Source organism: Fukomys damarensis, unplaced genomic scaffold (genome assembly GCF_012274545.1).
Source record: "Fukomys damarensis isolate Sample0158 unplaced genomic scaffold, DMR_v1.0_HiC HiC_scaffold_27, whole genome shotgun sequence".
NCBI lineage: Eukaryota > Metazoa > Chordata > Mammalia > Rodentia > Bathyergidae > Fukomys > Fukomys damarensis.
The window spans coordinates 5111664-5125925 of NW_022900939.1; the positions used below are offsets into that span (position 1 = coordinate 5111664).

The window sequence follows — 14262 nt, forward strand, 5'->3', positions numbered from 1 at the left end:
GCGTGCCTTGCAAGCGCAAGGAGTCAAGTTCGAACCCCCGGAAAAAAAAAAAAAAAAAAAAAAAAAAAAAAAAGAATGGAATGATCCAAGTACAGAAGTCTCACATTTCCTACGAGTTATTGCCATGTCAGTCACAGACCTGTGTGGCTCCAGGAAGGGAAGACGCAGGAGAAAGCCGCACCACAGCCCCCCACGTCCCGGCCTCTCCCTGCTCGGGGCACCTCCCGGACGGACAAGCACAGTGATGCTGACTCAGGTACCGACATGAGTCTCAGCCTGAAGTCTTTCCAGTAAAAACAACATTCGGACATCAAGTCCCAGATGCCACTGGGGATCAGAAAACCCCCGTAGGCATCCGAGAAGACAAGCAGGTGACACCAGTTGACTGGAGCTCCTCCCGACATTTATTTTCAAAGCTTTTTCCCCAGAACAAAGGAAAACAATGAAGAAAGAGAAGCTAGGAGCTGGAGGATGCTGACTCAAACCAAAGATTAACATTTCAGTCCAGGAAAGAAAACCTTGGCAACCATAAAGCCTGGACACCACGTTCAGTGAACACGAATATGGCTGGAGCCTCTTCTGTGGGTGCCCAACCTCCCACAGGAGAGGACACTGTGTAGGGGCCCCGCTCATGCTGGCTGCACGGCAGGCTATTGTGATTCCCCCAAACTGGGAAGAGTTTACTCATCACTCTATTTTTGGCTTGTTGGTTTTTGTTTTGTTTTGTTTTGTTTTGTTTTGTTTTGTTGTAGTACAGGGCATCGAAGTCAGGACCTTACACTTGCAAGGCTGGCAGAGCGCCACTGAGCTAAATCCCTGGCCCTCATGTGTTATTTTGAAACAGGGTCTCACTATGTCATTTGGGCTGGCCTTGAACCCACTATGTAGCCCAGGCTGGCCTCCACCTTGTGGTGATCCTCCTGCCTCAGCCTCCCGGATGCTGAGGTTACAGGCCACTGTGCCCGGCTCACTCATCACTCACATCAAGCTGTGGAAAGCACCCTGCCGATCACACGTATGTCTGGACAAGCAGAAAGAGCAACCATTCTGCTCTGCTCACTTTCATCCAGAGCTACATGAAGTGAAATAAAGGGGCTGAGAGAACAAAGATATGGAGTCACGGCTTATAGCTCGATGTTCCCCTAAAGCCTCGTGTATTCATAGGCAGGGCTTCTGAATGAATCATGGGGGTGCTCTAGCTACCTGTGACGCTAGGAGGGGCCTGGTCAGGGGAGGCGGGTCACTGGGGACCTGACCCGGAAGTATGCATCTCCCTCCCTGGCTCCTCCAGCCTCTGCTTCCTGCCCACCATGAGGAGAGCAGCTGTCCTCCGCCAGACCCTTCCGCAGCCACCCACAGACTGAAAACCTGAGCCAAAATAGACCTCCTTCGAGGTGCAGGCGTTGGGCGCTGTGTTCCAGCAATGAGAAAGCGACTCAGAGACAGGCAAGAGCCCAACTCCATCCTTTTCCCTGAATGAGACACAGACCCTGTCCAAACCCTGGCTCTGCCATTACTACCTGTGTGACCTCACGCTTCGTGCCTCAGTTTCCTGATCTGCAAAATGAACTTTCCCATCCCTACTTCACCGGGAGGCTGTGAGGACTCAAATTAAGCATCACGTTCCTGAGGGCAGCACCTAGCACGTGACAGGTGACTCATGGACACTCCCTCGGCTGGCACGGAAGGGGCCACAGCTGGCCCAGTCACTCACAGGGCAGGACGTTGTTGTAGCGATTCTTCCCCCTGTTCTCGGCCAGCTCAGCTGCATATTTAGGCAAACTGATTCCAACCAGCTTCAGATCCTGAGAGCAAAATGAAGAAGTGGTTTATCTGTTTGTACCGGGGGAACAGAGCAGGGATGCAGGGCAACAGGGGCTCACTCGTGTCCCCTGAAACAGGCAGAATTTCTAACGCCAGGTGCCAAGGAGGGTCCTCCTTGGGAGCTGGGTCGCTGCAGACACAATCAGGCCGAAACAAGGTTACACAAGCAGGAGCCCCAATCCCATGTGGGCGGCAGCCGCATAAGAGGAAAGAAGCAGGCACAGGAAGGAGAAGTGGAGGGGAAACAGAGGCAGAGACGGGAGTGTCCTGCTGCAGATCAGGAGCATAGGGGCCACCAGCAGGGACAGTCCCAAGACGCCCAGGAGGGAGTGGGGCCCAGCCAACACCGTGATCTGGGATTCCTGGCTCCCCAGTTTATGGCAGCCATAGAAAAGGAAGGCAGAGATTTAAATAAAGCAAAAAGGACAAAAGGGGGCCTGCCCATAATCCCAGCACTCTAGGAGGCTGAGGCAGGAGAGTCCCAAGTTTGACCCCAGCCTGGGCAACTCAAAAAATGCTATCTCAATATAAAAAAAAATAAAAAGGGGGCCGGGGATTTAGCTCAGTGGTGCTGCACCTGCCTGGCAAGCAGAAGGTCCTGAGTTTGATCTCTGATACCAATAAGTAAATAAATGGGCTGAGGATGTAGTTGATTGTGAAGGCCCAGAAAAACAAAACAAATAAAAGCGTACAATCCTCTGTCAGGGTCTGAAGGAGCCCTCAGGGGTCACAGTGGGGCCCCAGGGGCCAGGCACAAACTTCTCCCTCCAGGCAGCTGCCTCACCCAAAACTTCACCATGAGACAAAAACTGAAAGTTTTCCAACATTCAAGAAGAATCATAAAACAATGAAAAAACACAGTACTGTGGCCACGTACTTCGTATTCCTCTGCAAACCCACAGTTGGAGTCGGCCTGCTGCTTCTTAAAGTAAGCCTCGAAATTCTCCACTCTGATCAGCTTGGACCTGAGAGAACAGCAACCTGTCAGGACCTTCACACTCAAAGACGCGCATGCTCAAACTAGGAAAATCTTAGCTGTTTTAAAAAGTAAAGAAGTTACTCACTTTTTAGGTCTTCGTCATAGAAAGAGAAAGAAAAGAATAACCAGTTAGAGAAACTCATCCGTTTAGGAAATAAACATCTTCCCAGAGTAACAAAAACCAGACTACCATGGAGGGAAGGGTCAAGGGTAGAGACTGGAATACTATCTACAAAACACTGACAAGGGAATCGAGAGATCCAACTCTGTTGTATAAAATGGTGCTATCTGTGAGTTTACACAAGTTCCACTCTCCGCTAGGTTTTGACAACCCATGCAATTTTTTAAAACTACAAAATAAATAGTATTGAGATATGCTATATCCATACATCAATCCTCCCAAAGTGAATGTCACTATGATATTTGCAAACACCTACTAATAGTAGAACATGGCAAGAAGTCTCGCTTCAGGAGAGCAATTTAAAATAGAGGTTCCTTACTGAAGACAGAATTACTGAGAATTTTCAGGTGACAAACCAGGAAAAATGTGTCAGCCGGGGAAAGTGACAGTGAGAGCCATCAGAAATCCTCCCTATGGGCACAGAGCAGATGGGGCAGCAAGAGCTTTACCCTAGCCCCATCCCCAGAGACTTACTTAATTTGAGAAAACGATACATCACTGCTCTTCGCATCTTTCCTGTGTGAGAGAAAACAAAGGGCCTATCAGACAGGAAACGCTTTCCCTCGCTTCCCTCCTGAGCGCCTACGGATGCTAAGCTTAAGGCGCAAGCAGCACACGCCGATCACAAAGCTGTAAATTCTATCGCAAAGTATAGGCAATCTTCCTCCACCCACCTCTAGGAATTTCCTTGCTGTGTGTATCAGCCGCACTACCTCACTGTAAAGGAGGGCTCTTTGCTTCATACTGCTTTGGGGGGAAGTCTGACGAGTTACTGCGATAAACCAGAAATCACCCCAAATCCCGGGTGGGCGGGGCACCTACAATGCCCAGTGGGGCTGGCTCAAGTCCATGTCCGGTAAACACTACGTTCCGGGAGAGTATGGGCGCTCCAGAGGCCTGGCTAAGTAGGGTGCACCACACCAAGGTCCAGCAGTGAGATCTAGGGCACTAAAGGGACGCGCAAGCTGCCCGTAACCAGTGTGCAGAGGGCCTTCTTGGCCGCGCGCTGCACCCCTCTATTTCCCCAGCAACTGAGGACTCTCCGGGCTCAGCCAATCTCTGCGTGCCACCCACACCCTTGCTGCCACCTCCTCCCTTATGAAAATTAGATCTGCACTATATAAGATGTAATGTGACACAATAATGGCAGAAGTGATTCTCCGAAATCCTGAAATCCTCCCCGGAGACTCACCCTCTCTCCACAGGCTTCAAAGAACCAGAGTACAACGCCAACAGACTACAGAAGGAAATTTGGCAGCATGGATGAAAACTGAACACCTGCGTGGTACGGACCCAGTGAGTGTCCAGCTTAGAAGAATCATGGATGTGCCCAAACTTAGCCACAAGGATACATAACTGTGGCCCCCAAAGCCGAAAACATCCAATGATGGTACTTCCATATGGTTAAGTACTGTGCAGCCACTGAAACGGGGATGAAAGGAGCAGCTTTGTGCAGGGGCTGAGATCACAGATCACCTTTCTCCTGTGTTCTTCTCTGTGGTAGGTTTTGTTTTCTTTAACAAATGTGATGGTTTAGAGGCAGAACGTCCCCCAAGCCCTGTGTTTCAGAGGTGGATTTCTCCGTGATTCGGTCACTGAATGTGCTGAGAGGAGATGGGGCCTCATCCAGGGGTGGGGCCTGGCTCCTCCCTTCTCTCTCTGCTTCCCGGCTGCCCCCCACCTGGCCCTCCACTGCGCTGTTCCCGCCTCAGGGCCAGCAAACACGGACTGAACCCACCGAAACCGTGAGCCATAACAAACCGCTCTGCCTCGGGGTTGCGGGTGTCACGAATTCCACCCCGGTGATCTCAAAGTGACTTGTCTATATGTGCTACTTTTTTGGTAACAAGAAGCAAGCAGTCTTACCCAGTCACAGACCCCTAGTCCCAAGAAGTAAGTCAGAACCTAACACCAAAGCTGCACTGTGAGCATTGCCCACAATCCCAGCAGGAATGGCGGCAGCCCAAGGGTCCCGGCAGGGCCGCAACAGAAACACTGAGCCGGGAGCGAAGGTCCCCGCATCCCAACTGATACACAGCTTCGCGGGGGCAGGTAGGAGGGCAAGCACCTGGACCGCGGGAACTCGAGCACTCTGTACCCCTCCCTGCAGGGCCCTCAATGTGTGGAATTTCCCACAAGAAATGCTCCCCTGAGAAGCAGTTATAATTCACGTCAGCAACATCACCTTTTCCTTCTCCAGAAGATGAAGCCTCCCACGGCCACGATGACCAGGGCACCAAAGATGCATCCGAACACAGCTCCGCAGATGACACCTGGGGTTCAAACACAGGCACTGGGGAGGCGTCCACGCTGGGCCACAAAGGGCCGCGCGGCAGAGGATGGGCGGTGCACATGCGTGTGTAACACACGTGCCCAGATGCACACGCACACACACACAAGAGTTACACATCTCTGCAACGAAAACCAGCCACGGCATTCGGGAGCTGGAGCCCTGCACCCGGCCTCCCCCGGCTGCCGTCTGCTCTCGGGTCCGTCGCTCCACGTCCGGGTGACTGACCTGCCTCCTCCCACCCTGTGAGCCTCACCTCACACGGCCAGCGGTGCCAATGGTGGCTGGCTCGGGGGACACGGAACCCCTTTGCTGACTCTTTTCTAACAGCCAGAAACTACAGGGTAGGACGAGCCAGAGAACCTAGCCATCAAGTCCATCAAGTCACCGTGGCCTACGATCGAGGGCTGCACCCTCCCTGGTCCTGGCACCCCAGGGCACTCAGCGCAGCAACAGTGGATGGGAAGAGCTGACAAGGAGCCCGAGGCCAGCATCTCGGGACCGCATCAAGCCACCGTACGACCCTGCCCAGTTACTCCCTCCGCTGGGCCTCAACGGCCAGTTCCTAAAGGGGGTTGGACAAGACAATCCCAGGGCTCCTTGTGCTGCAAATGTTCAAAGACTCCGCACGCAGGTCCATAAGTGAGATCAGAGAGCTCAACAGTCCTGGGGCTAGAAATGCAGCTGGCTGCAGGGAGCTCAGAGGGGCTGCACTGGGGACACAGAGTTGGGGACGGGGCCGGGGTCATCCTCTACCTGGGTCCTGGGGCAAGAAAACAGCCTGTGAGTAGGGGCTGAAGGACACGTAGCTCTCGGCCCCGTCGATGAGTCCGTCGTGCTGCAGGTTGAAGGTGATGCTGGTGAAGCCGGCCACGCAGGCCCTACGGGGACAGAGGGCACTGTGAGGCTGCTGGGCCAGGTCCGCAGGGCTGGGCCTGGGCTGGGGGACCGAAGGCCTCACCGGTAGGAGCCCAGTGGCTCCAGCTTCCCGTTGTAGTAGCCCAGCGTGGTGGATTCGTTGCCGACGTTGATCTCGTAGCTCGAGACGCCGGACGCGCCCTGGGACCACGCCCTCTCCTCCGTGTGGATGAAGTAGGTCACATAGGTATCTGAGGCCCCCTTTCTGAAGTCCTCATAAGTGTATCTCAGAACATCAGGAGAAGGGCGGCTGGCTAGGGGAGGCACACGGAGAGCAGGCTCATCTCCGAGCTCAGTCATGCTGGCTCGGCACCTCACACCAGGCGGCAACGACGTTAGATCCTCAGCGCTTTATTCACTCCTTTCGCCGCCATGAACCCCATCCCAGAAGCCTATTACCCCACTCTCCCGAAAGGAATCAGGAAGGCTCAGAAAACAAACAGGACCTGGCCGGAGCCCACCCTGCCCGCAGCCCAGGCCCGCGGTCCCATCCGTCACAGGACAGCACGGGCAGCCTGGCACCCCGGGAACGTCACCTGCCCTCCTCAGCAGAGGTCAAAGCTTTGGCTTTGTTGGAAAGCGACAGGACAGAATGCACAGACCCAAAATAAAAAGAGAAAATAGAGATGGCTCGACATCTGCTTTTTTGTTTTGTTTTTGAGACAAAGTCTTACTATGTAGCCCAGGCTGGCCTCAAACTCCTGGCAATCCTCCTGCCTCAGCCTCCTGCGTGCTGGGCTTGCAGGTGCGTGCACCACCACACCCAGATCCACATTACTTTCTCATATTCTGAAACAGGTTTATGACATCAGCAAATGTCGAGCCCAGTCTCCCCACACCACTGACAGCACTGTCCCCGCTTTCCTCCTGGGAATGGGGCCGACTCCACGGGTGGAGACGTGGCAGGGGCGGCCGGGCCCGCCACACCAAGGTTAAAGAATCACCCGGAATGCCAACACTTAGCACCTGAAGTCCAGGCCTCCGCGAAGCACTCAACACAGCTGCTGAGAAGCCCTCAAATCACACCGTCCCCACCAAGCACTGTGACAGAGCCCTTCAAGGACGAACAGCTTTTACTCCACCTCCCCCAGGCCTCTGGGGCACCCTCTGCAAGGTCCCATAGGAAATGCAAACTCTTTTTTAAGTAAAGGTCATTGTATTCCTTTCACAATAGCATCCCAAAAAATGAAGTATCTAGGAATCAGTCTAACAAAAGAAGCAAAAGACCTCTACACTGAAAACTACAGCACTCTGAAAAAAAGAGATCGAAGAGGGTATAAGAAAATGGAAAGACAACCCCTGCTCCTGGGTAGGAAGAATCAACACAGTGAAAATGGCCATACTTCCAAAACTGCTATACAGATTCAATGCAATCCCGATTGAAATCCCAACAGAATATTTCACAGAACTTGAGAAAACAATCCAAAAATTCATTTGGAACCACAAGAGACCCAGAATAGCAAAAGCCATCCTAAGCAACAGAGACATGGCAGCGGGTATAACAATTCCCAATTTGAAACTATACTACAAAGCCACTGTGATTAAAAACAGCACGGTACTGGCAAAGAAACAGAACTGACCATCCAGTGGAGGAAAGATAGCCTCTTTAATAAATGTGTTGGAAAAACTGGATTTCAATCTGCCAAAGATTAAAACTAAAACCTTATCTTTCACCATGCACTAAACTAAAATCCAAGTGGATTAAAGATCTAAATATTAAAACAGAAACACTAATCTTGCTGGAAGAAAAGTTAGGCAGAACTCTTGAAGACATTGGCTTAGGAAAAGACTTTATGAGCAAATCCTCAGTAGCATGGGAACTAGCAGAGAGAATCAACAACTGGGATCTCATCTTATTAAAAAGCTTCTGCACTGCAAAAGAAACCATCAACAGAACTAAAAGGCAACCTACAATGTGGGAAAAAATTTTTACCAGCTGCTCCTCAGACAAAGGACTACTATCTAGAATATATAAAGAACTCAGAAAAATCAGCCCCCACCAAATATAAAGACCTGATTCAAAAATGGGCATCTGAAATGAACAGACATTTTTCAGATGAAGTAAAAGCAGCAAGTAAATGTATGAAAAAAATGTTCCACATCACTGGTCATTCGAGAGATGCAGATGAAAACAACACTGAGATTCCACCTCACCCCACAAAGAATGGCTGCTATCAAGAAATCACACAATAACAAATGTTGGCGGGGTTGTGGGGAGAAAGGAACCCTTCTCCATTGTTGGTGGGAGTGCAGACTGGTGCAACCACTGTGGAAATCAATATGGAGATACCTCAAAGAACTAGGATTAGAGGTCCCATTTGACCCAGCCATCCCTCTGCTGGGTATCTTTCCAAAAGAATTAGAAGAATCATACCACAGTGATATATATGCACGCCTATGTTTATAGCAGCACAGTATGTAATAGCTATAACTTGGAAACAGCCCATTTGCCCATCAGTTGGAAACTGGATAAAGATGTGATTTTTCTATAAAATGGAATATTACTCAGCCATAAAGAATGAGGAATTAGATTCATTCATAGGAAAATAGATACATATGGAGGATATACTCCTAAGTGAAATAAATAAGTCACACTTGTGTAAATACCATATAGTTTCTCTGGTGTGAAAAACTATAATAGTACATAAGATCCTAATAATTGACAATGTGAAATAGGAAGAAAGGGGATAAAGGTGTAGGGAAAGTGGGAAGGGTAGGAGAAAGGGAACAAGGGAAAAGAAAAAACATATGAGAAAATGGAAATAAAGTTTTTGTAAATGGGGAGGGGAGGAGGGGGCGAAGGGAGGGCAGGGATAAGGGGAAAAAATGAGAACCAAGACCTGTCATATAAAGGTACAAGTTCCCAATAACGAATGTAACTGTACTGTATACCTAAAATGTACCAATAAACTCAATAAAAAACAAGAGAAAAGGTCATTGTGTAAGAATCTGTGTGTGTGTGTGTGTGTGTGTGTATGTGCACATGTGTATGGAGAGCTTGCTGGTAATAAAGTTGGGAACCAAGCCTGTTGGCGCACGCCTGCAATCCCAGCATGCAGGAGGCTGAGGCAGGCGAATCGCTGTGAGTTCGAAGCCAGCTTGGACTACACAGTGAGACCCTGTCAAAAATCAGAAAAACAAGAGAAAGGAAGGAAGGAAAAGGGAAAAAAGTTGCTGGAAACATTCTTCCGCCTAAAGACCTGACGCTGGAAGAGAAGAAAACCTGGGCGCAGAGGCTGGTGAACATAGCCCCCCCGCCCCCCGTGCCGCCCTTCGCAAATCCTGTGAGTCTTCTCACACTGCTGAAGCAAAGCCTGACACATGGCAGTCCACCCCAGCTCAGCAGCCCAGCAGGACAGGTAGACGCCCAGGTCAAGTCGCGTCCTTACCCTCGCCGGTGGTGAGGACCACGGCATAGGCTTTGATGGGGCCATGGCTGTCTTCAAACCCACTGAACTTGACTCTCACTGAGTTGTGGCTCACAGACGTGATGTTCGGAGACCCATCTGGAACCGGGGGGTCTGAAACAAAACCACGTGAGACATGATCGTGCTGAGGCGGGGCTGAGGGTCACCAGAGCGCGTAGTGCGCGCCTCAGCCTGGGCTCCCGTAGACCTTTTTGGTCTTGGTGTTGCTGCTGCTTCTAACAATATGTGCTTGTATTTCCTTTTTGTCTGTCTTCTTTTTCAGGACAGGGTCTCGCAGTGTAGTGCAGAAGACCACAAGTTCGAGGCCAGCCGAACTACACAGCGAGACCCTAACTCAAGCACACACACACACAAAGTTACAGTTAAGATGTGTTCGTGTGCTCGTACGGGTACCAGTGCCCCAGGAGGGATGTGATCATTACATTCTGCAAACAGGTACCAACAAAACTGTTTTAAAGTAAAAACTTTTTTTTTTTTTGGTACCGGGGATTGAACTCGGGTCCTTGCACTTGCAAGGCAGGCCACCGAGCCGCTGAGCTAAATCCCCAGCCCTAAAGTAAAAACTTTTTTTTTTTTTGGTACCGGGGATTGAACTCGGGTCCTTGCACTTGCAAGGCAGGCCACCGAGCCGCTGAGCTAAATCCCCAGCCCTAAAGTAAAAACTTTTTAAAAGGACAGGACGTGGGAAGAATAACTAAGGGTCCCCTAAGTAAAAGCGATCTCCTGTTCCGCAAAGCAGCTCAGAACTTGTCAATAAGGATTCCAGGGATGTGTGTGGCTTGACTGAACTCTGCTGCGTTCTTCAGTTGATGGTGATGGTAATGCCACAATGTTAGGAAGAAAGACAGAAAAAAGGGGTCCCTGTCTTGAAGCAGCTATGCTGAAATATTTATGAATAAAAACAGAGAACTAGAAGTTGTTTTAAAGTGATCCTTGAGGGGAAGATGTAATAAAACAAGAGCTAAGCAGTGTCCAGCTTCGAGCATGAATTCCATCACGCCACCCTCTCCCGTATGAGGATTTGAACATTTCTAGAAAAGTGTCATTTTTAGTGCCTTAAAGGAAATCCTTAGAAAGGTGTGAGGAGTTGTTCAGTACAGCACAGAACCTTTCAGAATGGAAAGGATGAGTCTGATCTTTCAGCCCTGGTTTCTAAGAATGGGGCCCCAGTCTGTACCAGTAAAGAGAGGTATTTCCGGGAAACAAAGCCGGAAGCAGGTTCCAGTCGGGCTGGCCCCGGAGCCCACCTGTGATGCTGGTGAGGCAGGTGCCGTGGGTGGCAGCCGCTGTGGCCCCGCAGGACAAGGTGGCCACGCTGACATTGTACGCGGTGGAGAAATTCAGATTCGAGACTTCCGTGCGGCAGTCGGTGCCATTGTCCGGGGAGCCTTGGCCCAGGCACGTCACGTTGTCCCAGGCCCCGCCGCCGAGCCCCAGCTGGAAGCCGGTGTGGCCACCAGGAGGGGGCGCCCAGGTCAGGACCAAGCTGGGCTCCCGGGGTACCGCAGCGCAATGGAAGGCGCTCACAGGGGCGGACTCTGCAAGGCAAGCACAGCTTCGTGACGCCCCGGACACCTGGGGATGCCACCCGAGTGGGGCCACGCCAAGGTTCACAGCGCCCCACCTTGCAGACAGGAATAAGCGCGCGACACAGCTGACAGGGAGCCGGGACTAGCTCCCCAGTCCTCCGAATCCCAGATCAGGGCTATGTGGGCATGTGACACGCTGCCTAATCCGGGTGAACATGCCAAAGGGGGGCGCTGGGCAGTAGTTTTACTGACAGCCAACACCATAAGGTCCAGGGGAAACCGCTAACACCGGGGACATCCAATTACTACGAATGCCGAAGTTTTAAAAAATGCATTAAGGTAAAGGTCACACTGCCATGACTGCCCTCAGAACCCCCCACACCACGAGCACACTCGGCTGGGGATCTGCCCTTTCTCTGCAGCAGGTCTGGAGGGCCCTTTCCTCAGTGTCTTCAGGAGGTACGATCACAAATCTGGCAGCTGCTGTGGCCCAGGGCCACCAACAGAAAGGCAGCTCATAAGACACGGCGCGGAGAGGCGTGCTCTCCACCTCAGTCAGGGTCTGACATCGTGCGAGTCCTGCTCTTCCCTGAGGTCACACTGACTGAGAGGTGAGGTTTTCATTCAGGACACTGAGCAGCCACGGCAGAGGACCCCAGAACTGCTTCAGAAAGCGGCAGGAACAATGGGATCAGTGTGTGTGAAGGGAGGGGAGCACACTGGGGAAGGCTGGTGACCAAGCGTCTTTTACTGCAATCATTATTTGTAATTTGCATATTCACCATGTTTTTCCATCATGCTGTGCACACTGGGAGAGATGTCATTAATGTCATACAACACCAGGGAAGGGGTCATATGCTGTGGCTCCCACACGCTGGCCGGCTTGGGGTCACCACCCCTGGCTTCTGTCCCCCTACCCTCACCCCTGCCCTGGACGCAGGTCTGAGTGCTGCCCCCTGCTGGGGAATGCAGGAATTACACCCCAGGCGGGAGCAGTGCAGGAAGCCCGGATACCGGAGCTCTGCGTCCCCGGATACCGGAGTTCTGCGTCCCCAGCTGGGGGACAGAGCCTGGTGACTCCAAGCTGTGAACATGAAAGGCCAGGGGCAGTGCCAGCTCTGACACCCCCTGGAAGCTGACCCAGGGAGTCCCCCACCACCCAGCCTGAGCCCCTTTGCAGTTAGAAGGAGGGAGAGCAAGGAGGTCAGAGAACAAGGGGCTCAGAGCGCCAGGTCAGAGAGTGTCTCACGAAGTCAGGTAGTCATCCAGGCTGCGTTCAAACGGGTGATCCTCCTGCCTCAGCCTCCCAGTGTTCTGGGGTTACAGGCCTTCACCACCAAGCCTAGCTTTATCTTCTTCAGGATAAAGAAAAGTCAAACCAGGAAGTTCAAGGGTGACCACCACAGGAGCACTGGCTGTCACCTCGTGGCCTTGCCTCCTGCCCTACACCCTCCTACTCCTCCCAACCACAGAACCTTTGCACAGGCTGCTCCTGCCTGCAACAGATGCTGCCCCCATTTGCAGACGGCTGGCTCCTTTGTGTCCCCAGATATCGAGCTTCCCTGGGGAGCCCAGGAAAACCTCCCTTTGTTGCACCTCCCCTTGGTGGCAGTCAGCACCACACCTGACTGACCTTTACTTCCTGTCCATCCCCGGGACCCTGGGAGGGCGGCACCTGCCCACCCCAGGCCTCACACAGGCCGCTCACCTGTGCAGAAGCTCTTCCGGCCAGGAACTAGGGACTCGATGCCCCCGACTTCTGCAAAGATCTCCACGGTGTAGGGTGAGCCGGGTTCTAATCCAGGGACGGTCTCATGCATGGCTGTGATGTTCGTGATGTTCCACGGGGTGTCACTGGCATCTGCAGCCTTCTCGATAAGGAGGTGGTAGGAGTAGACAGGAGAGGCTGCATCCTCGTTCTGCCAGCTCAAGCTTACCGCCGTGGTGTTCACGCTGACTGCAATGTCAGACACATCGCTGGGCCCTGGATTGAAAAGTAAGAATAATAAGGCCAGGGGCCGGGGATTCGGCTCAGTGGTGCCACCGCCTGCCCCGCAAGCACAAGGACCCAAGCTAGATCCCTGGTACCGAAAAAAACAAAAGAAACAAAGAATAATAAAGCCAGGCACAGCCTGTAATCCCAGCACTCAGGAGGCTGAGACAGGAGGATCACCTCAAGTTTGAGGCCACCTGAACTTATACAGTGAGACCCTGTCTCAAAAAAACAAAAAAAAAAAGCATGGACAAGTTTGAGCCCCAGGACAACTTTATTTACTACATCCAAAACCAGCCTGGCTTCTCTTCAAAAGAATAAATAAAGCTAATATTACTTGCTGGCTCAAAAAAATGGAAGACTTCCCAAAAAAGACATTCAGAAAAATAATTATACAGATTAAATTTGAAAAGAATTAAAGCTTTTCAGTACTTTTTTTTTTTTTTCCTTTTTTCCCAGTACTGGGCATTGAACCCAGGTCTTTCACACTAAGCTACATCCTTAGCCCCATTCTGTATTTTGAGACTGAGTCTCACTAAGTTACTATGTTGTCCGGACTAGGCTCAAACTTGTGATCCTCCTGCCTCGGCCTCCCCAGGGTGCTGGATTACAGGTGGGCACCACCATGACTAGTTTTAAGAGTAGGAAATATTTACTGAGGGACAGACAGCTCCTGCCTAAAAAGGTCAGGAGGGGCTGCCGAAAGTGGGCTACCCAGGCTTCTTTTAATACATGAGGTTTATCTGATCGCTATCTTTTAAGATTTAATCTCCAATTTTTTCTTTTTAAATCTATCTCATGAAAGAGGAGAAATACACCAAAATCCACTAGAAGCATTCTATAAACATCTCTCTCCCTACTTAGTTTGGATACCAGCAAAGCCCCCTCAGACCAGGGTCCTGCAGAGCAGCCATGGCAGTGAAAGGGGCGCAGGGATACGTGCGCGCTTCATCCTCGCAGGCTGACTCGCCTCTGGCTTCGAAGGACACTGCAGGTCCCATGGCTCTGGCCCAGGGCCCGTGAGGGCGGACGGCAGCCCTGGGCCGGGCTGGGATCTCCCCCTCCCTCGGCTTCGGGGCGCAGAACTCCAGACCCTCTCCGGGTCGCCCGACCGCACCTC

At 51.7% G+C, this 14262-nt stretch overlaps 1 protein-coding gene across 1 annotated transcript in view; it reads right to left on the reverse strand.

Annotated features, from left to right (window-relative positions):
• Ptprj (protein tyrosine phosphatase receptor type J) overlaps nucleotides 1-14262 on the reverse strand; it is a 50101-nt gene that overhangs the window by 7604 nt on the left and 28235 nt on the right. Inside the window, exons 11-20 of the mRNA XM_033756805.1 lie at nucleotides 12858-13215; nucleotides 10868-11158; nucleotides 9582-9713; nucleotides 6236-6446; nucleotides 6031-6155; nucleotides 5170-5257; nucleotides 3459-3500; nucleotides 2889-2897; nucleotides 2702-2789; nucleotides 1715-1805 (exon numbers count right to left, since the gene is read on the reverse strand). Coding sequence (XP_033612696.1) covers nucleotides 1715-1805; nucleotides 2702-2789; nucleotides 2889-2897; nucleotides 3459-3500; nucleotides 5170-5257; nucleotides 6031-6155; nucleotides 6236-6446; nucleotides 9582-9713; nucleotides 10868-11158; nucleotides 12858-13215 — 1435 coding nt within the window. The remainder of the gene's footprint in view (nucleotides 1-1714; nucleotides 1806-2701; nucleotides 2790-2888; nucleotides 2898-3458; nucleotides 3501-5169; nucleotides 5258-6030; nucleotides 6156-6235; nucleotides 6447-9581; nucleotides 9714-10867; nucleotides 11159-12857; nucleotides 13216-14262) is intronic.